We start from the raw sequence: 26,396 nt of genomic DNA, 5'->3' as shown, positions 1-26,396 counted from the left end.
TCAAGGATTTCCTCCTAGAACTGATGTCCTCCCATCCGTCTCTGTCCCTCCGGCTGTCTTCCCCCTCATCTCGGCACTTATGTCCTCGAGCGTTCGGCCCTTCGTTTCTGGAATCAAGAAGAACGTGAATATGAATTCTGCAAAGGCGCATGCTCCGAAGAACCAGAAAGGGACGTAGGTGCCGAGAGCCGACGAGACGATCTGGAAGAGCTTCATGATGGCGAAAGTGACAACCGCCGTCAACACCGCCACTGCTGAGTTGGCTAGACCTCGGATCGAGGTCGGCACGATCTCGTTCACCACTGTCCACGTGAGCGCGTGGGCGCCCATGTTGTAGGTCACCTGCAGAACACGACAGCTGCTTAGTTCTCGAATTACTGCAAAGGGACTTGTATCCGTTCGAGTCCCTAATGATAGATACAGCAAGGTTAACAGGAAGTAGTAGCATTTAACTTACTAATCAAGGAGGTATTTGCTAAAACAGATAATTGATTACATAGAATCAAAGTGACAGATATGAACATGACCGAACCATCAGTTTAATAAGGCATGGCTGTAAATACAGGATGTAACTAAATTCCCTTTGCTGACTTTGAGGACTTGTAGAGGGAACAAAGTTTAGCATAGAAACTCACATCCAGAAAGGTACTATTTTCCAGATATATAAAATATCACTAGACACACTGCTCCCTGTCTATTGCTGCTTGTGGTTTGGATCCAGTGTCAAGTAGGGTTCGATGTGACTATCATCGCCGTCAACACCGATACGGTACATCTATACCATGTTCCGGTGCACACGATCACCAATCCCTGGTCCTCCGGGATTCACCGTATTCGTGACTTGTGCCAATAGGTTTTCCTCGGATGCCACAGGGGCCTCGTAAATCAAGGATTTCATCTGACTCCACAGGTAGCAGTGTAACCGGTTCGAGTCGGGAGAAGGTGCAGACCAAGCAGTCGGGCCACCACGACCTATCCACTGCTGGCACGATCGATGGCCCAGATGATCTCGGACAGTACGAGAAAAATGATGTGTTGCGCTATCGTGCTGGAACCACATGTTTTGATGTACATGCAATGGGACACCTCTCAATAGATAATGCAGTATGCCGTCAATGAATTGCAAACGCGCGGTACCCTTGAGATATGTCGGAAGAAGGTATAGCCCAGTCACACGTCCATCCAGGAACCCTGTCCACTTGTTCACGCCTTATAGTTCCTGAAACCCATGAGGGTGTTCATCAGGTGGGCTTCTCACACGTGGCCGTTGTGGAAATTGAGAGAATCTTCCCTAGTAAACTTGACTTCAGCCGTGAAAAGGATACCCCGTGGTAAGTCGTGCTCGTCCACAGAATGGTGAAAGAATCACCAGCAGAAGTGACGTAAAATCGTGTGGTTACATTGTCTGTGCCTTTTGGGGGTGTATTTACTACTCATGCTTAACAGGCCAAACTGTTTGGTGATCCAAATTCAATCCACCTGCTACGTTTCTGGTACACGCCGTCCTCTTCCACTGCGTGGAATACAGTCTTTCAGGGGAGGGTGCGCAGCGTCGGCGTCGAGCACTACAGTCGGCTCTGATGGTGATGAGTTTACCCTCTCTAAGGTACACTTGTGCACCGTAGCAAAGAGGGACTGCGAAGGTATTTGGCTGTGTATAAAACGCTCCATGCACGGCTGACGAGCAGGCCTACCCTTGCACGGAGCTTTGCCGTTCAGTAACATCATGTCGGTGTACGTGTAGTTCACTATGGTCGGTAGCAACACATTAAAAATGAAATGTAAGTACAACTTGCATTCTATACTGAAGTGAACGATTACTACCACACAACAGTCCGGTATGATCAAATACCACAAGCATAACAGCAGGTATAAACCTTTCTGATCAACAGCTCAACTGAATGACATTTAAAGATACTTGTAGTGGGCATGGGACATTAGGTGATCGGTGAATGACGTACGTTATAACCTAGTCAGTAACGCCGAAAATGCTGGAGAGTTGAACCTGTGTTGTGGTATTTTGCGTGTAGCGAGAAAACGGCACGTATCCGGACTTGTGTTGCTATGCTGAACTTAGTCGTCTTGGTCCTCACTACAAGTCCTCAACGTCTGTAAGGCAATTTAGTTATGCCCTGTGTACTAGCACGAAATATTAACAGAAGAATAGAAAAACGGCTAGAATCCGACATCGGGGACAGTCAGTTTGCGTTCCGGGAAATGTAGGAAAGTGCACGACAATACTGACCCTATGATAGACTGAAGAAAGGCAAAAATAGCATCTGTAAGTATAGTTATAACTTTTCGCAACGTTGACTGGGCCACACTGTTTGAAATTCTTATGGTAGCGGGTGTTAAATACAGGAAGCGAAAATTTATTTAGAACCAGTACAGAAACTAGACTGCAGGATCATGATCTTCGACACCATAGTCGAAAGACATGAATGGAAAGCATTGGTTGTGAAGGAAGTGTGATATGGTCGTACATGTCCCCGGTGTTGCTCAATCTGTGCGTTGAGCAAACGTTCTTTATCTTTATTCTTCGTTCCTATATATATTTTATTTCTCAACATAGTCATTATGGCGACGAAAAAATTTCTCTCGGCGAGACTAATTTGTTGTTTCGTCACTGAGAATGTTTGACTATGCTGACGGAGCCACAACCTCACCTCTGGGGATCAAGACGGAAATGTATGGAGCACGATTGATGACAGTGGACCCAAAGCGTCGGATTGTTGGAGAGGTTGCAGCAGAGTGGCATTGTCATACTGAAGGAGAGAGTGCTCCATGTATGGATAACCTCTTACAATTCGTGCTTTCAGTTTTCTGAGCCGACACACTTATGTTACACGCCGTCACGTCACACCCTACAATCTGGAGCCCTCCAGCGGCAGTGAGTTGAAAATTGCGTCAGCGAAGCGGAAAGGTTGCCGTTGCAATATGCATGACATGAAATGCCTCAAGCGATATTGAGAACACAACAAAATTCGGAGGCATTACTTTTCAGCACACTCTCGTAAAAAAACTGAGGTTTTCGAATGACATCGTAATTCTGTCGGAGGCAGCAAAGGACTTGGAAGAGCAGTTTAATGGAATGGATAGTGTACTGAAAAGAAGTTATGCGTCGAATATCAACAAATGTAAAACAAAGGTAATGATAAGTAATCGAATCAACTCAGACGATGATGGAGTAATAAGACACTAAAAATATTGTTTTTCTCTTATTTTCTTGTTGGGGGGGGGGGGGGAGGGGGGGATGGCTCCTCTGTTACTGAAGGGGAAAAGGTTGGTTGCTGAGGAGGGTAGAGGAGTGGTGGTTTAAGGATGGAGGACTGGCGCACAGTGTCGATGGGGTAGGATTGGCTGTTGGGGTATAAGAGGTGAGGAGTAGATTGAGTATTAGTAAGGCTAAATTTTGATTGGGAAAAGGAGTAGGGAGAGAACAGGGAAAGTAGGTGGAGGAAATAGAGAGAGGAGTGGAGAGAGAGAGCCCTGATGAGGTGGAATGGGTTGGACAGATGGGGTGGGTAAATGTAAGGATGGAGTTCATAATGTGGGAGGGAGAAATGATCGAAATTTCTTTGGGGGAGTATGTGGAGTGTGTGAAGGTGTACAGTTGGCGGGAAGTGTTGTTAGAGGTGCATCAGCATACGATAACTGGAAAGTAGATGGGAAACTGTAGGATTGTTGGATTCTAGCTTGTAGGTGGTGTAGATTGTTCGGAATTGTCCAATATGAGTGAGGAGAGGCGGGAATCTCATGAATCGATAAAGGATGCAGGAAAGCATGCCAGAGCACCTGACATTGCATGAGCTGGAGCGACTTATAGAATTTAGGTGGGGTGGATATTGATGGAACATTTGTGTAGCAAGGGATGGGTGACATCAAGGTTTCGTAGTTGTGGAGGACAGTGCAATCCTTAAATTCGACCAGATAATAGCTTTAATAGTTTTAATCTACTGTATACATTGGGACATTTCTTGTACCTACGTTTTTCTTTCCAACTTCTGTGATTGCCCTTTTTAGAGATGCGCATTCCCCTTCAACTGTATTGTCTAGTCCTTATTGCTATATCTATGGGTTTAGAGAACTTCAAGCGTATCTCGTCATCCCTCAGCACTTCTGTATCCAACTTTGTTGCGTGTTGATTCTTCGTGACTAATCTCTTCAGTCTACTCTCCGTCACTACTACATTGTCATCTTAGTCTATATCTGGTCCTGGGTACGCCTTACAATCCTGTATCTGATTTCGGAATCTTTGTTTGACCATGATGTGTCTAACTGAAATCTTTCCGTATCACCCAGCCTTTTCGATGTATATATCCGCCTCTTGGGAGTCTTGAACAGAGTATTCTCTATTACTATCTGAAATTTATTACAGAACTCAATTAATCGTTCTCCTCTGCCTCAAGCCCATATTGTCCTCTAACCTTTCCTTCTGTTCCTTCCAGTCCTTCATGACTTTTAGATTTTCATCTCCTTTATTTACTGAATTACCTTTTCAATATTCTGATATACTTTTTTTGTCTCTTCATCTTTTGCTTGCGACGTCGGCATGTATACCTGAACACCGACAGTGTTGGTTTGCTGTAGATTTTGACAAGAACAACCCTATTACTGCACTGTTCACTGTAACACACTCTTTGCTCTACCTTTCTATTCATAACGAATCCTACTCCCGTTATAGCCTTTTCTGTTGCTGTTCACATTACCTTATACTCATCTGAACAGAAATCCTTGTCTTCTTCCCATTTTACTTCGTTTACCCCTACAATATCTAGATTGAGACTTTGCGTTTCTCTTTTCATATTTTCTAGCTTCCCTAACACATTCAACATTCCATGCCCTGACTCGTAGAACGTTATCTTTTCGTTGATTATTGAATCTCTTTTCACGGTCCCTCCACGTTGGTAGTCCCCTCCCGGAGATCCGAAAGGGGGACTATTCGGAATCTTTTGCCAATGGAGAGATCATCATGACACTTTTTTAATTACAGGCCACCTGTACTGTGGACACACGTTATGTGTCTTTAATGCAGTGGTTTCTGTTGCCTTCTGCATCGTCATACCGTTTATTATTGCTGATTCTTCCGCCTTAAAGCGCAGCTTCCCACCCTAAGGGCAAGAGCGTGCGCTGTACCTCCGCCATTTTTGACAAGGCCGTTGGCAGAACGAGGGTGACGGCCGCCAATGCTGATTATTCATCAAAATGTAAGGAGTGGGGTGTTTCGACCACAACCTTTTTTGTGGATCTCATTTTGTTCACTAATTGTTCGTTGTATTTGTTGGGGGTGGAGGTCCCATGACGCTTGTTCAAGTTCTCCGTTGATGCATTAACTCAGTTTTTCTTTTTTTTATTACAGAGGGCAGCTAACCCCTGTCCGAACACACTGAGCTACCGTGCCACCAACCCCTAGATCATTGTGCCGTTTAGGCAGCAAGATAACTGATAATAAGAGACATAGTAAGTATACGAAATGGGGACTGACTATAGGAAGAACAATAGTTATGAAAAAGAGGAATTTGTTAAAATCCAGACGAAATTTAAGTGTTAGGAAGTCTTCTCTGAAGATATTAGTTTGAATCGTAGCTTTGTAAAGGTGTACGATAAACATTTTAGACAAGAAGACAATAGAAGCTTTTGAAATGAGGTGCCACAGGAAAATGCTGAAGATTAGATAGGTAGATCGAATAAATAATGATCTACTTGGGGTTAAAAGTATGAGACAACTTCACTAAAAGAAGGGATGGACTGATAGGAAGCAACCTGAGGCATCATGGAATCGTGATTTTTGTTACTGAAGGAAGTATGGGGGACAAAAACTGTAGAGAGAGACGTAAGCATGAATCCAGTGAACAGGTTCAAATGGGTACCTATGCAAAATGACTCTTGCACACAGTATTCTAGCGTGGAGAGCTGGAGGAAACAAGTTCTCGGACTGAAGAGCCACAACAACAAGAACAAGAACAAGAACAAGAACAAGAACAAGAACAAGAACAGGATCAAAATATGAAATCAGGAGAGGATGAAGATTAAGAAGACAGAGAATTCGCTACAGCACAACTCAGGTACACAAATCTGATGCCCCCATTCTCTAATAGCCACCTTAGAAGTGGCAAGAGTAGGTTTTTCTGAAAATGCAATACTGCTAGATAGTTTTCTCTGTTAGGTAAGTATAACAGCAACAAAACATGACACAAAATGTTGACTTAGTATTAAATGATTATACTCAGTTTCTTTTTCTCCTTTGTTAAATTTTCGTTACAAATACTAGACTCAGATTGTAAATTCATCTTATTTCTAATGACCTGTAAAATGAATCTCCACATAAAAGCTTTGTTTTCCCCCTGTTTCAGTTATTATAATTAAACTTAGCATCTGAATTGATGATTACTACAAAGTACACACTGGCCATTAAAATTGCTACACCAAGAAGAAATGCAGATGATAAACGGGTATTCATTGGACAAATATTTTATACTAGAACTGACATGTGATTAAATTTTAACGCAATTTGGGTGCATAGATCCTGAGAAATCAGTACCCAGAAAAACCACCGCTGGCCGTAATAACGGCCTTGATACGCCTGGGCATTGAGTCAAACAGAGCTTGGATGGCGTGTACAGGTACAGCTGCCCATGCAGATTCAACACGATACCACAGTTCATCAAGAGTAGTGACTGGCGTATTGTGACGAGCCAGTTGCTCGGGCACCATTGACCTGACGTTTTCAGTTGGTGAGAGATCTGGAGAATGTGCTGACCAGGGCAGCCGTCGAACATTTTCTGTATCCAGAAAGGCTCGTACAGGACCTGCAACACGCGGTCGTGCATTATTCTGCTGAAATGTAGGGTTTTCGCAGGAATCGATGAAGGGTAGAGCCACGGGTCCTAACACATCTGGAATGTAATGTCCACTGTTCAAAGTGCCAACAATGCGAACAAGAGGTGACCGAGACGTGTAACCAATGGCACCCCATACCATCACGCCGGGTGATAGGCCAGTATGGCGATGACGTATACACGCTTCCAATGTGCGTTCACCGCGATGTCGCCAAACACGGATGCGACCATCATGATGCTGTAAAAAGAACCTGAATTCATCCGAAAAAATGACGTTTTGCCATTCGTGCACTCAGGTTCGTCGTTGAGTACACCATCGCAGGCCCTCCTGTCTGTGATGCAGCGTCAAGGGTAACCGCAGCCATGGTCTCCGAGCTGATAGTCCATGCTGCTGCAAACGTCGTCGAACTGTTCGTGCAGATGGTTGTTGTCCTGCAAACGTCCCCATGTGTTGACTCAGGGATCGAGACGTGGCTGCACGATCCGTTGCAGCCATGCGGATAAGATGCCTGTCAACTCGACTGCTAGTTATACGAGGCCGCTGGGATCCAGCACGGCGTTCCGTATTACCCTGCTGAACCCACCGATTCCATATTCTGCTAACAGTCATTGGACCTGGACCAACGCAAGGAGCAATGTCGCGATACGATAAACCGCAATCGCGATAGGCTACAATCCGACCTTTATCAAAGTCGGAAACATAATGGTACGCATTTTTCCTTCTTACACGAGGCATCACAACAACGTTTCAACAGGCAACGCCGGTCAACTGCTGTTTGTGTACGAGAAATCGGTTGGAAACTTTCCTGATGTCAGCACGTTGTAGGTGACGCCACCGGCGCCAACCGTGTGTGAATGCTCTGAAAAGCTAATCATTAGCATATCACAGCATCTTCTTCCTGTCGGCTAAATTTCGCGTCTGTAGCACGTCATCTTCGTGGTGTAGCAATCTTAATGGCCAGTAGTGTAGATTAAATCAGAGGATTCTGCTACCTAAACCATTAGGGACGCAGCAACGAGCACATAAAAAGCAAACTAGCACGAGCAAAAAGGGAATTCCTGGCCAACAGTATACTTGTGTCAAACAATAGGTCATACGTTGAGGCAAAAGTTCTGAGAATGTACGTTTGGAGCACAGCATTGTATGGTAGTGAGACAAAGACTGCCGGAAAACCAGAACAGAAGAGAATCGAAGCATTTTATATGCGGTGCAACAGAAGAATGATGAACATTAGGTGGACAGATTAGGAAAGGTATTAGGAGGTTCTCCGCATAATCAGTGAGGAAAGGAATATATGGAAAACACTGACAAGAAGAAGGGACAGGATAACTGGACATCTGTTAAGACATCAGGGAATAACTTCCATGTTACCAGAGGAAACTGTAGAGGGAAAAACTGTACAGACACACAGAGATTGGAATAAATCCAGCAAGTAATTGAGGATGTAGCTTGCAACTGCTATTCCACATCAAATGAGACAGACAAGGCAAAAAAGGGAGAAAAATCTTATTTCTATGTGACAGAAAATGTAATGTTTTCATGTATAAACACTATACCATTTGTGTATCTTCTGTACATATAATGTCTGCGTAAGTCGCACATCACTTTTATCTGTGTTTGTGACATGCAGTTGTCAATCGAAGATGGGCTAAGAAATCATAACCTGGTACGTGACCGAATAAATATAGTATTGCAGGACAACGGGACGTATTTTCCTAGTTTTTATAGCACACTGCCTTTTAGTTTCAGTCGCTTAAAATTCTTCATGAACCGACATTGCCTGTCACGTGTCAGTAGGGAAGAAGTTTACACTACGGACTACATCTATAAAACTGATGATTTAACAGAAGATGCATTTGTTTGTTTAGAGAGATGTATGTTTGAGGAATATGATGGATCCAACGTGGTATACAAATGAAAAAATAAGGACGCCTCATTGACCAAATGCGTAGCTACAATATGACCACAAATGCGTAGCTGTAATATGACCGCAACGAGTAAAAATGCATAAGTTGCGGTAAGTCGTAATGCTGATGACTTCACACTGAAGTAAAGAATAAGCAGACTACTTGACATACTATGATATTAACCAGGAATTGACGTATTTTGTAGAATGTGACACAACAATCTCTAACTTTTGTTATTGTCATGGAATGCCTATGAATACAAATCTTGTGTTTACACATTTTATGTAACGATTGAATACACCGCATTTGGTCAAAAACTTTGACATTAATTAAGTCAGATACACAGTACATGGTAAATTTTCCCTATTGTGAAATGAAACAGTGTTATTGCACCGCAGCTGCAGTGCACTAATATATAGAATTTTCTGTATTAAAACCATGTTATTTTCGAGTTATGAACCGAGCTTTCGCAGATAGTGTTCACCTTCATCATCGGGAGCAGACTGAATGCTCTCTTGCATAGCAGTTGCCTCGTTTAATAGCGGTGGAACGTCGTCATCTGCACTCTCCACTCACATTTATTTGATCATCTGCGATAAGCCCGAACGGCCACCTTTTGCAACGCGGCCCACTGGAGAAGTGCTGGAAAATAGTGATGTTCTGGATATGGAGCCATGCCGATTCCAGTGCCGTGGCCATTTGCGCTAGGTTTCTCGGCTTATGATGCATGGTGCGAATAACCCTATCGAGATGTTCTTACAGTTTCACCATTGACTTTAAATCCGCGGAGTTTGGTGGCCAGGGGCGTACGGTAAACTCATGTTGGTGCTCTTCGAACCACGCACGTACACTGTGAGCTGTGACACGTTGCATTGTCCTGCTGGTAGATGCCATTGTGCCAGGGAAACAAAAATAGGGATGGACATGGTCCCCAAGGACAGATGCATATTTGTGTTGGCCCATTGTGCCTTCTAGAATGAGCAGATCACTCAGAGAATGCCACGAAAACATTCCTCAGACCACAACGCACCTTCCTTCGGACTGGACCCTTCCGACGCTTGTAGCTGGGTGTTTCACGCCGTACATGTCAACAGCCGTCTGTTCGATGGGGCATAAAACGTGATTCATCTGAATGGCCACTTGTCGCAACTCAGTGGACGCATAGTTGCGATACTGCCGTGCAAATTCCAGCCTTCGTCACCAATAAAAGGCCATCAGCATGGGTGCGTAAACCAGTCGCCTAGTGCGATAGCTCATACGTAGTAACGTTTGCTGTACGGTTATTGAGGATACACTGTTGGTCGTCTCTTGGTTCATATGGGTAGAAAGTTGCTGAACAGTTGTAAGTCTATTCATCTGTACATATGCCCGCAGCCGTTGACACCGGTCAACGGCTGCTGGCCGTGCACCACAGTTACCTCGGCACCGGTTTTGGATAGCGCCATTTTGCCATGCACTCAATACCTGAACTATGGCGGCAAGCGAACAGTTTACGAAGTTAGCTGTTTTGGAACTGCTTCCACCCTTAGACGGAAAGCCAATCACCATGCCCTTTCGGACGTCAGATAAAACGGGTTTTTATATGCCTATTCTTGTGATCGATGGTCCGTGAAACACATGCAGCCGTTGTTTTGATGTTATTTTATTGTATGGCAACCAGTTTCGGGAACTTAGTACGCCATCTTCAGCCCCTTAGCTGATGGTGAACTCCGATCGTATACGCGATCCAATAATGAGCAATATCTGTGAACTGGCTTCCATAGAATACTGTAACAGCGATGTTGTTTCTGTGACCATCAATAAGTTGGTACTGCTGCACGTATTTCATTTTATCACGGCAAATAAATCTCTCCGTTTCTGTATTACGACGACTGCACTATTTTCTGCGGTTCCGGACACGCTTTACATACCCTCCACTGATAGTCCTGCTACCTGCTGTCTGTGACTGTGTAAGTAGGCTGTTTAGGTTTTTATGTTGGTAACGCCATGTAGCGCTCTATATGAAAATCACTGGCTGTGCTGTGTGCAGTCTTTGGCCGGTTTGCATTTTTGGAATATTCGCCATTGTAGCGTTGGGCAGTTGGCTGTTAACAGCGCGTAGCGTTGCGCAGTTGGAGGTGAGCCGCCAGCAGTGGTGGATGTGGGGAGAGAAATGGCGGAGTTTTGAGAGCGGATGATCTGGAAGTGTGTCCATCAGAGACAGTAAATTTGTAAGACTGGATGTCATGAACTGCTATATATATTATGACTTTTGAACACTATTAAGGTAAATACATCGTTTGTTCTCTATCAAAATCTTTCATTTGCTAACTATGCCTATCAGTAGTTAGTGCCTTCAGTAGTTTGAATCTTTTATTTAGCTGGCAGTAGTGGCGCTCGCTGTATTGCAGTAGTTCGAGGACGAAGATTTTTGTGAGGTAAGCGATTTGTGAAAGGTATAGGTTAATGTTAGTCAGGGCCATTGTTTTGCAGGGATTATTGAAAGTCAGATTGCGTTGCGCTACAAATATTGTGTGTCTGTTTAGTGTTGATCAGAATAGGTAAAGAGCGAAATGTCTGAGTACGTTCAGTTCTGCTCAGCTGTTTGAAAATCAAATAATGTAAGAGGTTTATCAGCACAGAAATTCATTAATTTTTCTAAGGGGACGTTACAACTAGTTAACGCACGTTGACTTCGAAGAAAGGCGGTGGTCACATTAATGTGACTGAATAGTGTGGGACGGCATCTGCGTCGGACAGTGCAGGAAATGGACAGTGAGTGGAGTACAGGCGCCCAACTGCTAACCCTCTCCTCCATCCCACCCCCACCCCCACACCCCTCCCCCTACCACCGGTTCAGAATTCCGTGGTGGAAGGAGACCAGAGAAAGCCCGCAGCGCCAACACTTTCCTTTGATATAAGGTTTTTAATTTTGGTTGTACGTGACCGCCGAGTTCCCAGCGTCGGCTCCAGGCTCCACTAACATTATGGCTACAGACGTCTCTGTTAAATTTACTTTTGCACGACCTAATTTCTACCGCTTCTTTTATTACAGAGTCCCAGTAAAACTTAGAATGAGATAAGATCTTCGTCTCTTCAAAGGAGATGTTGTGTCCTTTTGTGAGGCTATATTCCTCTATCGCTAATGTCAAGAAAGTGTAGCGTCATGAAAGAGAACTATGGCACTCGTGTCTACCGTTTCTGCACCGCGGTAGTGAGATAAAAGGGTGTGTATTTTGTCAATTTATCAGTCATTCTAAAAAGTAAGAACTGATTTCTCACTTTGAGTGTTTTATGATGCACGTTCCACCGAACGACACAGCTGAGCGAAGTTCATCCAGAGCAAGTCACATGGGGTCAGCGTTCCTGGATGTTATGGCAATAAGAGATGCGAATCTGCAATAGGAAGCGTATCTTCGGTCTACAGCGAGGTAATTGGACTTTAATTTTGATTGTTAAACATGTAATGCAATTTTTATATGTTTTATAAAGAATTCAAAAGCCAAGATCGCTTAAATCTTGTATACTAGATGACCGGGACCGATGACCGTTGCAGTCTGGTCCCTTTAATCCCACAAACCACAAACCTAGATGACCGGTTTCAGCACACTAAAGGTGCCATAATCGGATCTGTGAAGATGTAACATGACAGCTTTGAAGGAGGGCTTACATGAGTTACACTATATACATTACTATTAGTACAGTACCACATACCTGAATGTAGATTAACATGTATAAATCATTTTGCATATAAGGACACATGAGGCAGACTAGCTGACATAAAATCAGTGTCGCAGAAATAAAAATTAGAAAACAACTGCTCTCATGGTCATACTATTCCATCACACATATAAAACCGAAGTCACAAGATGAAACTGTTTGACACGTGATCGGAGCTCGACCAACAACGGTCGGCATCACTCTCCCTCAAAGCTGTCATGTTACATCTTCACAGATCCGATGATGGCACCTTTAGTGTGTTTAAGCGATCTTGGCTTTTGAATTTTTTCTACAACAGAGTGAACGCCCCACAACACACTATGTCTTCACCGCAAAATTTTATATGATTATTTACCGCTGCAAAGAAAATTACATTTAAAGCGCAATTTTGCGTGCACGTTCATAGAACGGCCCAAAATTAGTCTAGAGACATATTTGTTTTATCGATAAGCATGAACGCGAACATTAAAACACGAAGGGTGACCAGTACCCAAGTAGCGCTCCAGCATTGCGGCAGCAGCCGGCGCGGGCTAAGGCACTGTTCAGTCGCTTATGGAGTACTGGTTGTTCTTCGTGTTTTAATGTCCCTGTTAACGCAGGTCGATAAAACGAATATCTTGCTAGACTAATTATGGAGCGGTAGGTCGAATGGGCACGTAAAATTCTACTGTAAAAATCTCTTTTTCGGTAACGGGAAACAAACCGATGCTTTCCAAAACATGGCTCTGAGCACTATGGGACTTAACATCTGAGGTCAACAGTTCCCTAGACTTATAAATACTTAAAGCTAGAATGAGATTTTCACTCTGCACCGGAGTGTGCGCTGATATGAAACTTCTTGGCAGATTAAAACTGTGTGCCGGACCGAGACTCGAACTCGGGACCCTTGCCTTTCGCGGGCAAGTGCTCTACCAACTGAGCTACCCAAGCACGACTCACGCCCCGTCCTCACAGCTCATTCTGGAAACATCCCCCAGGCTGTGGCTAAGCCATGTCTCCGCAATATCCTTTCTTTCAGGAGTGCTAGTTCTGCTAGGTTCACAGGAGAGCTTCTGTAAAGTTTGGAAGGTAGGAGACGAGGTACTGGCAGAAGTAAAGCTGTGAGGACGGGGCGCGAGTCGTGCTTGGGTAGCTCAGTCGGTAGACCACTTGCCCGCGAAAGGCATTGGTCCCGAGTTCGAGTCTCGGTCCGGCACACAGTTTTAATCTGCCAGGAAGTTACTTAAATCTAACTAACCTAAGGACATCACACACATCCATGCCCGAAGCAGGATTAGAATCTGCGACCGTAGCAGTCGCGCGGTTTAGGACTGAAGCGCCTAGAACCACTCGTCCACCTCAGTCGGCTCGATGGTTTCCGCTGACACAGAGCATTGCATGAAAAATGTGATAAATACAATTTATTTGGTTTGACTCTAGCTACAAATTAAAAAAAAGAAATTGCAAATATCTGCCGAACACTAGAGAAAATGTGCCTGACGCCTCTTTGGAGGGACATCCGGTATACACTGCGTCTGACAAAAAAAGTGAGGCGCCCAGAAACGAGATTATTGAAACGAAATAAAACTTTACTGGTTGAAAGGATATGCAAAGGTTTTTAGTAATTAAAAAATCTAATCAACTTTATGAGAACTTGGCAATATGACTATTATCAGTATGACTTTGCACTCTTTCTAACCAGGAAGCGTGCGCTGATTCGGTTGGGAAGGGTGTCGTAATGTCATTTTATCTCTTCCTGAGGCAAGCCGCTCCACAATTTTTGTAACTGTTACTTGATAACCTGGATATTGAGAATGAGACGTCCGAGCTGGTCCCATACATGTTCTGTTGTGGACGGATCGAGGGTACTTGCTGGCCACTGGAGTACCTCAGCATGACGCAGACAATTTAGAAAGACACGGGACGGGTGCGGACGAACGTCCTGTTGAAAAATGCCACCATGAGACTGTTGTACAAGAAGTAGCCTGTGGGGGGGCAGGCCAACCGTAACATACCGTTGTCCCGTCAGAACACCGTCAATCACTACCAGCCGTGACCTGAATCATAATCGATAACTACCCAAATCATGACACTAGAAGTAGCACCGTTGTGGATCTCCAAAACACTGGGAGAACTGCGTCTTTCCCAAGATCGCCACCGTAATCGCCGGCGATGGTCACCCAGGATAGTTCAGAACCGCGATACATCGCTCAGCACAAAGCGATGCCGCTCATCAGCAGTCCATTCTTATCAGTCACGGCACAGCTCCAAAGGCAGCCGTCTGTGTTATGGTGTTACAGGCAGCCAGCACACGGGACAGTAATTCCGCAGCCCCCCGCTGTAGCCAATCTCCGACCAATGCTGTAGCTAGTCTTCGAGCAATGCTGTAGCCGTCTCCGACCAATGCTGTAGCCAGTCTCTCACCAATGTGTAGCCAGTCTCCAACCAGTGCTGTAGACAGTCTCCGAACAATGCTGTAGCTAGTCTCCAACCAATGCTGTAGCCAGTCTCTGACCAATGTGTAGACAGTCTCTAACCAGTGCTGTAGGCAGTCTCCGAACAGTGCTGTAGCTAGTCTCCAACCAATGCTGTAGCCAGTCTCCGACCAATGCTGTAGCCAGTGTCTGACCAATGCTGTAGCTAGTCTCTGACCAATGTGTAGCCAGTCTCCAACCAGTGCTGTAGGCAGTCTCCAAATAATGCTGTAGCTAGTCTCCAACCAGTGCTGTAGCCAGTCTCCGACCAATGCTGTAGCTAGTCTCCGACCAATAGCGCGGAATGACTCAGCACGTTGCAGGGAGTTCATTACTCGTTCCCGGTCGACAGACGCAGATGGGGATTATGACGTATTTGCTACACATATCCTCCCTTGTGGTTGGCTGATGTGGTGGACCGAAAGCTTGACGGCAAGTATGCCAGCCCCTACTATTCCTTGCAGTTCAACAGCAGGCCACTGTCGCATAAGCCACACAAATATGGAATGTTGCAACATTCGACAAACCGGCCATATGGAGTCCCACAGTGAAATCCCTTTCAAACTCTGTCAGGCGCTGATAACGCTGTCTCACACATGTATGCGGCATCTCCGCGTTCTTTACAGTAATGACTCAACATCTGAGGCTCGTATATACGCTACCAGGCCTGTAGCACTAAAGAAAATCAACACTACAGCTGTTTAAGACTTCCCCGACATAGTAACTGCTTCATTAGTTCACGGGCCTCGCGTCGGATAATGTTCTGGAAGCTGCACAGTATTCAGACGAGCTAGCTACTCGTCATCTTCAGGTACTTACTGACGTGTTGCTCAATTGGCTCGCCAATATATAAGCTGACACGCAAGAAAAGCGCAGGCGCCAAAGGTTGAGACTATAACGTCATCGTAGACGAATCATAGAGTACGGCGACATCCAGTGGCCCTACCATACAAACGGGTCACGAGCTTCTCACTAGCGACGCGGGAAACGTGCGGCCACAAAAAGCTTGCTTCCCAGCGCGCACGCTGGCAGAGTGTTGACGCCCAGTTTAAGTGCGTGGACTTTGATTCTCCGGTTGTATTGTCTCGTAATCGTTCGTCTGCGGCCGACGATGCCTTAGTACGGCAAGTGCTGGTTCCCATTCCTTGTTGAGTTGAAATCCCTGTCTCTACTGATTAGGCCCTTACTTATACAAATTTTGACTCCTTCTTTAATGATGGAGTCCCAGTACGTGACAGCGGACAAAAGAATCTTTGTAGCCGACAGAGATAGTACCGAAAGTGCTCTGGCTATTAAGAACGACACATTCAAGGATAACTGTTTGAACTGAAATATTATCAATGCCATCGGTTTATGCCAATGCTCCAAATCAATCTCGGATAAATTACTAACTGTAATTGAAACATTCAGTTTTTTTAAAATGAACAAAAATCTGTTAAAGGATAAACTATGGATTCCGCTATTTGTTTTATACAGGCACGTTTTGAAAGTGAAAAAAAAAATCGCTGTGTATTTTCTGTGGAAAAAGCTATAGAGTAGGAATACGTATGGCGTGAGCATAGGCAACTGTGCCAGTAGTCAACATTACCCAAAGTGGTTAGATGAGATTGGTATGACGCCGTTGTTTTGATAAGAGCAGAAATTTAATTTCACATGTATTTTTATCTGTTTTCACGCACTATTTATTAGTAACAGCAGTGGCGCTGAACTGTCGCTGTTACGGATACAAATTGAAATTCGTCCAAGAGAGAACAGTCTCGTTTCATAAGTAAGTACCAAAGTGTATATTTATGGTTATCGTACTAATAAAAGATGTTCTGTGTGTTGATTAATACTGACAACAAATGCATAAAATCATAGGACTAATTTACGTGACTGTATCGACATATATTTGAGAGAAATGTGCTAAACAAATACTGGTAGTGTGGGAGTGGGCTCCCAGACAATTCGTTGAATGTGCACACATTTCGAGGAGTTTTCACGAGCAGACGGGATTCATATGTGGCAGTATACAAGGGTTGCCCAGAAAGTAATGCACCGCATTTTTTTCCTTCAACAATTCTTTACTGAACATAATGAGAATTACACGCACGAAAGAATGGTGTTTTATCTACACACCCTATTTTTCCACGTAATCTCCATCCCGTTCTATGGCCTTCCTCCAGTGCGAAACTGGAGCGTGTATGCCCCGTCGGTACCAATCCTTGTCCTGGTGGCGGAGCCAGTGCTTCACTGCGTGAACTTCGTTTGGTGACTGACAGATGCAGCGCCAACGGACGAGTCGCAATGCGTCTGTCCTCGCGAATGACATCAGCTCGCGGCAACATGTCAGGTGTGACAGACGTGGGTGGTCTGCCCGACCGCTGCAAATCGTGGAACTCCGCCGAACCGCCTTCAGATGACGTCACCCTCCGTGCGCAACTACTAACTGTACTTGTATCGGCAGCACATGCTCGATAGACTTTGCAACAAACGTTTGTGAATTTTCCCCACAGTTTCTTTCTCTGCACTGAGAAATTCAATGACAGTATGTTGCTTGTAAGGTATATAACCTACAGACGCCATTTTGAAACTGTCCTGCAGCTACGCTATCTGTCGGAAGTACGGAAATTTGGCGCGCTCACTCAGGAGACTTCAAATAATAGATACGTAACGTTTCGCATTCGAAGCTTTGTTTTCGGCTGAGAAAAAAAATGCAGTTCATTACGTTCTGGGCAACCCACGTACATACCTCGAAACCATTGCGCTCATTTTTAAGTAGTTACAAAAGGCAACCTGAATACTAGTACCTCCGATGTGGAGAATGAATATGTGTGACTGATATTTTAACTTGCTAAGAAGAGGCGAAGATTAGCTATATAGTACATGAAAGCGTAAGCGGAAGAATTGAAGTCATTAAAAAATTTCAAACTAGGATAAGTCGCTAATTTGAAACAGATTCGATGTTTTCTTTAACACTTTCAATTTGACTAATGGGGAAGCTATTTCGCAATCCCACCGTAGCATATGTATTAAAACAGAGGCAAAGCAATACGGCAAAGTTCACCACAAAACATAAAAACATTGTTATGGGTACTCCTTCTTTTCCTGTTACAGAAAACAGCGATTCTGAGCTGTGATACTAGCCGCCAACAAACGAAATTCCCTTGCTTTTATCTGCTGCATGTTTTAAGCCACGTTCATTCAAAATATAGAATTCAAAATGTTAGGATCCCAATGAAAGGAATGTACAAAGTGCAAGTTATTTTTGAACGGGATATCTCTGCAGTAGCGATGTAATGACATTCAACGGTTGCAGAGCACTTGCAGATAAGCCTCACTTCGCATCGCAGTCGCGTGACTATTGGCCGACGTACTTCGGCGATGAAGATTCTGTTCTGTGCCTCTCAGTGCTCATTCCATAGATATTCTTGCTCAATGGAAAAAGCATTTGACATCGTATTAATACTTCCGTTTCTGCTTATGTTGAGGACAAAGTGATTAAGTAATAATTTCCAATTAAACCAGCTTGGCTACGTTTTGGGTTATTGGACCAGTGGAGCTCCGTAATCACGGAGTTATAATAAGGAGAGCTGTCATGACGTCACAAACCTGTAGCTATGTCCGCCATGTTAACTGCTCCAAATATTGGCTTCTGATGAAGTGTTTTGATAAGAAATGGCAGCCTGCGTCATTTACGCTTGAACTAATCATTGTCACTTTAAAGTGAAAAAGAAATACTTTTCATTCTCTGGCCGTAATTTTTAAGTTTATTAAAAGATGCGCTCTCTGACCGGTAGATGGGGATACCATCTGTGACAACGATGAAAGATAGCGGGGCCAAAGATTATTATTAATGACCAATCCAGTGCGCACTAATTAGGTAGTTGCTGTCTGCCTGCGTTGAGATCCTAAAGAGACTAGACGAATGTGTAGCACACCAAGTATGAGTCACCTACTAGATGCGTTACGTAAAGTTTATGTGTGAAAATACATTCAGGACAATTTTAACAAGTTGTTTGAATATTTACTTATTAGTCTTTGAAAGCACAGCGTAATGCATGGACGGTCGTGGAACTTGCGAGCTTACGGTCAGCCGTTGTACGACACTGACTCACGTGCGATCAGTCAGCGCCACGGGCAAACAGACATGGGCAGTCGGTAGTACTGTAATTAGTCTAACTTTGTTCTCACGCTCCATGCAGGAAATATTAGGACGAAGCTGAAGAGTATCTCTAGATTCCTCAGGTACACTGAGGTGACAGAAGTCATGGGATACCTCCTAATATAGTGTCATGCCTACTTTTGCCCGGCGTAGTGCAGCACCTCGACGTGGCGTGGACCAACAAGTCGTTGGAAGTCCCCTGCAGAAATATGGAGCTATGCTGCCTCTACAGTCGTCCATAACTGCGAAAGTGTTGCCCGTACAGGATTTAGTGCACGAACTGACCTCTCGATTATGCCCCATAAATACACTACTGGTCATTAAAATGGCTACACCACGAAGATGACGTGCTACAGACGCGAAATTTAACCGACACGAAGAAGATGCTGTGATATGCAAATGATTAGCTTTTCAGAGTATTCACACAACGCTGGCGCCAGTGGCGACACCTACAACGTGCTGACATGAGGAAAGTTTCCAGCCGATTTCTCATACATACACAGCAGTTGACCGGCGTTGCCTGGTGATACGTTGTTGTAATGCCTCGTGTAAGGAGGAGAAATGCGTACCATCACGTTTCCGCCTTCGATAAAGGTCGGATTGTAGCCTATCGCGATTGCGGTTAATCGTATCGCGACATTGCTGCTCGCGTTGGTCGAGGTCCAATGACTGTTAGCAGAATATGGAATCGGTGGGTTCATGAGGGTAGTACGGAACGCCGTGCTGGATCCCAACGGCATCGTATCACTAGCAGTCGAGATGACAGGCATCTTGTCCGCATGGGTGTAACGGATCGTGCAGCCACGTCTCGATCCCTGAGTCACCAGATGGGGAGGTTTGCAAGACAACAACCATCTGCACGAACAGTTCGACGACGTTTGCAGCAGCATGGATTATCAGGTCGGAGACCATGGCTCCGGTTACCCTTGACGCTGCATCACAGACAGGAGCGCCTGCGATGGTGTACTCAACGACGAACCTGAGTGCACGAATAGCAAAACGTCATTTTTTCGGATGAATGCAGGTTGTGTTTACAGCATCATGATGGTCGCACCCGTGTTTGGCGACATCGCGGTGAACGCACGTTGGAAGCGTGTATTCGTCATCGCCATACTGGCGTATCAACCGGCGTGATGGTATGGGGTGCCATTGGTTACACGTCTCGGTCACCTTTTGTTCGCATTGACGGCATTTTGAACACTGGACGTAACATTTCAGATGTGTTACGACCCGTGGCTGTACCCTTCATTCGATCCCTGCGAAACCTTAGATTTCAGCAGGAGAATGCACGACCGCGTGTTGCACGTCCTGTACAGGCCTTTCTGGATACAGAAAATGTTCGACTGCTGCCCTGGCCAGCACATTCTTCAGATCTCTCACCAGTTGAATACGTCTGGTCAATGGTGGCCGAGCAACTGGCTCGTCACAATACGCCAGTCACTACTCTTGATGAACTGTGGTATCGTGTTGAAGCTGCATGGGCAGCTGTACCTGTACACGCCATCCAAGCTCTGTTTGACTCAATGCCCAGGCGTAGCAAGGCCGTTACCACGGCCAGAGGAGGTTGTCCTGGGTACTGATTTCTCAGGATCTATGCACGTAAATTGCGTGAAAATGTAATCACATGTCAGTTCTAGTATAATATATTTGTCTAATGAATACCCGTATATCATCTGCATTTCTTCTTGGTGTAGCAATTTTAATGGCCAGTAGTGTATAAGATGGAGTTTATGTCCGGCGATCTGGGTGGCGAAATCATTCGCTCGAATTGTCCAGAATGTTCTTCAAACCAATCCCGAACAACTGTCACCCGGTAACATGGCGCATCGTCATCCATAAAAATTCCGTGCTTGTTTGGGAGCATGAAGTCCGTGAATGGCTGCAAGTAGTCACCAAGCAGCCGAACACAACCTTTTACAGTCAACGATCGGTGCAACGGGATCAGAGGATGGTGTCCATTCCATGTAAACAGAGCCCACACGTTTATTGAGCCATCACCAGCAGGTGCAGTGCCTTGTTGACAGCTCGAGTCCATGGCTTCGTGGGGTCTGCGCCACATTCGAGCCCTGTCATCAGCTCTTACCAACTGAAGTCGGGACACATCTGACAAGACCGGTTTTCCAGTTCATATGGTCATGATCCCAGGAGATGCGCTGCTCCGATGTGCTCCTGTCGGTCGTCTGCTGTAGCTCATTAAGGTCAGATTTCGACGCAATGTCCTAAAAGATACGTTCGTCGTAAGACCCGCACTGATTTCTGAGGTATTTCTGCAGTACTGCTTGTCTGTTAGCACTAACAACTCTACGCAAATGACGCTGCTTTCGGTCGTTAAGTGAAGGTCATCGACCACTGTGTTGTCCGTGTTGGGAGGCAATGCCTGATATTTGGTATCAAGATCTGAGGAGTCCAGCAATCAAATGCTTACATTTTAACTTGGTTGATTTCAAATGGGAGTGCGGGATGTGCAAGAAGCAAGGGTCGCTGCAGAGAGGAGTGGTGCAGAGGAAGCATTTTTTTAACAAGTGTCTACCTTCAGTATGGATAGTTAGGTTTCTTTTCTGAGTAGGAGTTGCAGGCAGCATTTGAGATGCACTGAGAACTATTTCATCATCCTGCAGAAGAAGGTTGTTAAAAATACAAAGAACTAGTTATCTCATTGACATATGAGTTCGTGGTTTAATAAAACATCTACAAACAATAAATATGAATTATCTCTCGGCATTTTGAAAATAAAAGTACCGAAAGAAAATTCTTTTTGTTTCTAGGTTGTAGTTAGGTGTTAATGTTGATGATGGCGGCGGGGAGGGGGAGGGGTGGGTTGGGGGGTCAGGGATGCTAGCTAATATTTGCTTGCTCTCGAGCGCAATGGTCTCAGAAAAGTTGGGAAGTACTGGCGTAAATTTTTACTCTCAAATTATTGTATGGGTTGACTGATCCTAATTATGAATCACTGATATTTTAGTCAGAGAAGACTCCTTTTTTTCATTTTCATTTTATGATGTGCATAATATTTTCGGAATCCTTGATAGTCGGTGTGAAAGAGCTCATTATGTTCGAGATAGAACTCGTATGAAGCACGACGGTACTTACGAAGAAGCACACGAGGGCGGTGAGTGGCAACCATCCGAGAGGCTCTATGACGTCCTGGTCGGCGTGCTCCCTGAGGTAGAAGTAGACGCCCTCGACGGCGACGGAGATGGTGGCTGCGAGGTATGACGTAAGCAGCACAGGCCGCCTGCCTAGGCGGTCCACCACCAGCGAGCCCGCCAGCGAGGACGCCAGCTGGATGCTGCTCAGGATGATGGTGGACACGTCCGAGTCCAGGGAGCTGCCGCTCCACAGGAAGATCTGTGTCGCGTTCGCGGTCATTGCGGAGCTGCCGCACAGGTTGTACAGCCCAGCGAACACGAGCGCCATCTGGCGTGCAACAGAAAGGAATATCCAGGCCATAGCACCGCCGACGACTTGGAAGAAACTGACACCCCAGCTATCACAAGAACTATGGGCACTATCGGAGTAGTCCGAAAACCGTAAAGCTGCTGTATTGGGCAGACAGCTTGGAAACAGGACCTTCAAACAATGACTCTTATGCCTTTAAGCTCTGTTCCTTATGAATTCCGAGCATCTACAGTTTTAAAACTATACAGAAATGATAGGGACAAATGTCACTTACACTGAAATATTTTAACACGACGGAAAAGATGTTTCGAACTGCCACTGAGGAGAAAAAAAGCCACATTGCTTATGGACTAACAGTCATAATTAATGAAGAACCAATGTCATTGATCAGAAACATCATTAGACAACTTTTCATCGTAAAAGAAATAAGGGGTTAGTTTATGATTTGCTTATTTCAGTGTCAAATTTTTATGTTATCTGTTTGAAGCCTGATTGATAACTGGTGACGGCAGTTTGAACAAATTCACTTACATGTTTCTCAGATAGCTCAGACTGATGTTGCGGATGGTGCTCCAGTGGCAAAACGCATGGCTGGAAACCGAAAAGTCTTAACCTATTTTTGGTCTTAAGTCTTCCAAACTATTTTAAATTCTGATCCTATTACTGAATCCCCTATCCTTTCTATATATAGACTCCTATCACGCCATCAGAGAAGTCCTCCCCCTCATAGAGGCCTTAATTGTACTCTTTCCACCTATCCCCTCACCCCAACACATTTAATAGTGAAATATCCATTGCACTTTTAACGTTACTGCTCTTGCTTTTAATTTATTCGAAGGCTTTTGTGACTGTTCTATTTGCCAGTCAGTCATTCCGACAATCATTTCTTTTTCGATATCTTCATATTTTTAATGCAGTCATTTCGCCTTAGCTTTCCTACGCTTCCTGTTTATTTCATTCCTAAGTGTTTTGTGTTTCTGTATTACTGAGTTTACCTGAACATTTTTCTACTTCATTCTTTCGTCGATGAATCAAAGTATTTCTTCTGTTACCCATGGTTTTCTCGCATTTATCTTTCTTGTACCTATATTTTACTTTTCAAGTTCTATGGTCGCCGTTTTAGAGATGTCCATTCCTCTTCATCTGAACTGCCTACTAAACTATCATTATCATAGTATCTATGGCCCTAGACAACATTAAATTATCTATTTGTCCCTTCTTTCCGTGTCTCCGAGTCTTGTCCAAGTATACCTCCTCCTCTTGTGATTCATGAACAGCGTATTCCCCTTTTTTGTGCGCTGATTATTCCTGACTAGGCTCTTAAACTTCAGCATTGTATTGAACTGTATGTTAACCGGGGGCCTAGAAACGACGGAGAGGCTCCGGCCCCTCCGCAGCCCCAGTGGTCCGCAACCCCACGACGACTACCGCAGTCCACTTCACCCCACCGCACCCCACCGCCACTGAAGTACTCTTTCAGGGTTGTTATGCGGTGCGACCCCCGGTGGAACCCCCCTCCCCCCCCTCCCGGGAGCGTCTCACACTGGACGAGTGTAGCCCTTATATTTGCATGGTAGAGGAAGGGTGGTGTACGTGTACGTGGAGAATTTGGTAGCGCAGCAATAGCCGACATAGTGGAGCTGAGGCGGAATAAGGGGAACCAGTCCGCATTCGCCGAGGCAGATGGAAAACCGCCTAAAAACCATCCACAGACTGGCCGGCTCACTGGACCTCGACACAAGTCCACGGGGCGGATTTGTGCCGGGGACCAGGCGCTCCGCCGGACGGTGTGGCCGAGCGGTTGTAGGTGCTACGGTCTGGAACCACGCGACCGCTACTATCGCAGGTTCGAATCCTGCCTCGGGCATGGATGTGTGTGATGTCCTTAGGTTAGTTAGGTTTAAGTAGTTCTAAGTTCTAGGGAACTGATCACCTCAGAAGTTAAGTCCCATTTGAACCAGGCGCTCCTTCCCATTCCGGAATGACGTGCGTTAGACCGCAAGGCTAATCGAGCGGGCCTAAACTTCAGCAGAGTCTTCGTCATTACTAAATTGCGATATGAGTCTATATCTGCTCCTGAGGACACCTTACAATCCAATATCTAACTTCGGAATCTCTGTCTGACCATGGTGTAATACAGCTGGAGTCTTCCCGTGTCTCCAGGTCTTGTCCAAATATTCCTCGTCCTCTTGTGATTCAGGACCAGAGTATTCGCTACTGACGTCTGAAATGTATTGGGGAATTCAATTAGTCTTTGTCTTTTCTCGTTCCTACTGTCAATCCCATATTATCGCGTAACAACAATTTCTGCAATTCCTTCCCCAATAACCACGTTCCAGTCCCCCATGATTGTTAGATTTTCATCTCAATTTACAAACTAAATCACCTGTTCAAATCATCGTATATACTTTCAGTATCTGTTCACCTTCTTCTTGTGATTTCGACATGTATACCTGATGTGTCATTGTCGATGTTGGTTTTCTGTCGAATCTGATGAGAACTGACCTATCAATGAACTATTCCCTGTAATTCACTTTCTGTCCTACTTTCGTATTCATAACGAATCCTACTCCAGATATAAGATTTTCTGTTGCTGTTGTAACTTACCTACATTCCGTCTGACCAGAAACCCTTATCTTCTTTCGATTTCACCTTACTGACCCCAACTATATTTAGACTGAACCTTTGCATTTCCATTTTCCGGCTTTCTGTATTTCATACTATGTCCAAAATCTGGCATTCCACGCTCCTATTCGTAGACTGTTATCCATTCGTTGGCTATTGTATCTCTTTTTCATGGGCACCTCTCCGTTGCTGTTCCTTTCCGCAGATGCGAATAAACTATCCGGATTCTTCCGCCAATGGAGAGATCGTCCTGAAGTTTTTCTCAATTACGGGGCAGTTACAGGCCACACGATCTGTGGATATACATTCTGGATCGTTAATTCAGTGGTTTCCACTGTCTTCTGTATTCTCAAGTCATTAATCATTGCTAAATCTTCCTCCTTTTAGGGCAGTTTCTCATACTAAGGCTAAGAGAATGCCTTGAACCACTATTCGCTCCTATGCCCTCTTTGACAAGGACGTAGGCGGGACGATGGTAACTTCTTATGCTAGATGTCTTCTGCTGATATTGCTGACGACGTTTCCTGTCAGCTGGAATAGTTGCCAAAATCGTGAGATCACACTTTGTGGTACACGGAGGGCCCATGCTACGACCTGCTGTGTTTGACCAGCCTCCAGTCGCCCTAATGTTCTACCCCTCTTAACGTCATCAGTATGTGTTCTTTGAGCCATTTTCAACACACAGTTACAATTAGCACGTCTGAAAACACTTACTCGCTGCACCGTACTCTGACATGCACCAACACACCTCTGCACATGTGGACTGCTGCCAGCGCCACCGTGTGGCGACCGCAGGTCAAATGCACCGCATGGTCATACCCCGAGGTGATTTAAACCCTCAAACAACCCACCAGAGCGTTCTTTCACAATGTACCAGCATTATCCTTAATTTATGAAGATGAGTGTATTTAGAATTCCATCTCTGGTGAAAAGGTTTGAACAGTGAAAAATTCATACGCAGGAAAGTGAAGATAGACTGTAAGATGATGCTAGAACCATTGGCTGAAGAAGGCACGAGGTTCAAGTCAGCAGGAGTCAAAGCATGCAGTTTCTGTGCATGGTAGGGTATAGTAATCTGTGGATGGTAGGGTGTAGTAACACTCATCACACAATACAATACTCTGCAAACATTCATTTCACATGCAACTGTCGCGTGCTGCATCATCTGGGTCGGGAGTCTGTATAGTTCGTCCTCTTCCTCAATAGCTGTACTGTGGTACCAACTGCCCTGTGTCACTGACGGTAGCTTGTGTGTGAATCCGCTTCGAAAAATCGATCGTTTTGTTTTTGATTTGAAATCGGTTTGATAATGAAAGAAACTGATTTGGA

General features: G+C 44.9%; 1 protein-coding gene across 1 annotated transcript; it reads right to left on the bottom strand.

The window, feature by feature from the left end:
* On the bottom strand, nucleotides 1-22,460 carry LOC126188541 (facilitated trehalose transporter Tret1-2 homolog). The gene is made up of 2 exons (XM_049930141.1): nucleotides 22,134-22,460; nucleotides 1-342 (listed from the first exon to the last, which is right to left on the bottom strand). Exons 1-2 carry the CDS (start codon nucleotides 22,458-22,460, stop codon nucleotides 1-3), a joined length of 669 nt encoding a protein of 222 aa, XP_049786098.1.
* Nucleotides 22,461-26,396: the final 3,936 nt, after the last annotated feature.

This window comes from Schistocerca cancellata, chromosome 5, assembly GCF_023864275.1.
Source record: "Schistocerca cancellata isolate TAMUIC-IGC-003103 chromosome 5, iqSchCanc2.1, whole genome shotgun sequence".
NCBI lineage: Eukaryota > Metazoa > Arthropoda > Insecta > Orthoptera > Acrididae > Schistocerca > Schistocerca cancellata.
This window is presented reverse-complemented; position numbering and strand designations above follow the sequence as displayed.

Bases quoted from the DNA above. Each gene is read 5' to 3' on its own strand.
- LOC126188541 (XM_049930141.1), bottom strand. From the start codon at position 22,460: ATGGCGCTCGTGTTCGCTGGGCTGTACAACCTGTGCGGCAGCTCCGCA. The intron at 343-22,133 runs GTAAGTACCGTC...CGTGTTCTGCAG, and splicing joins CCGCCCTCGTGTGCTTCTTC to GTGACCTACAACATGGGCGC.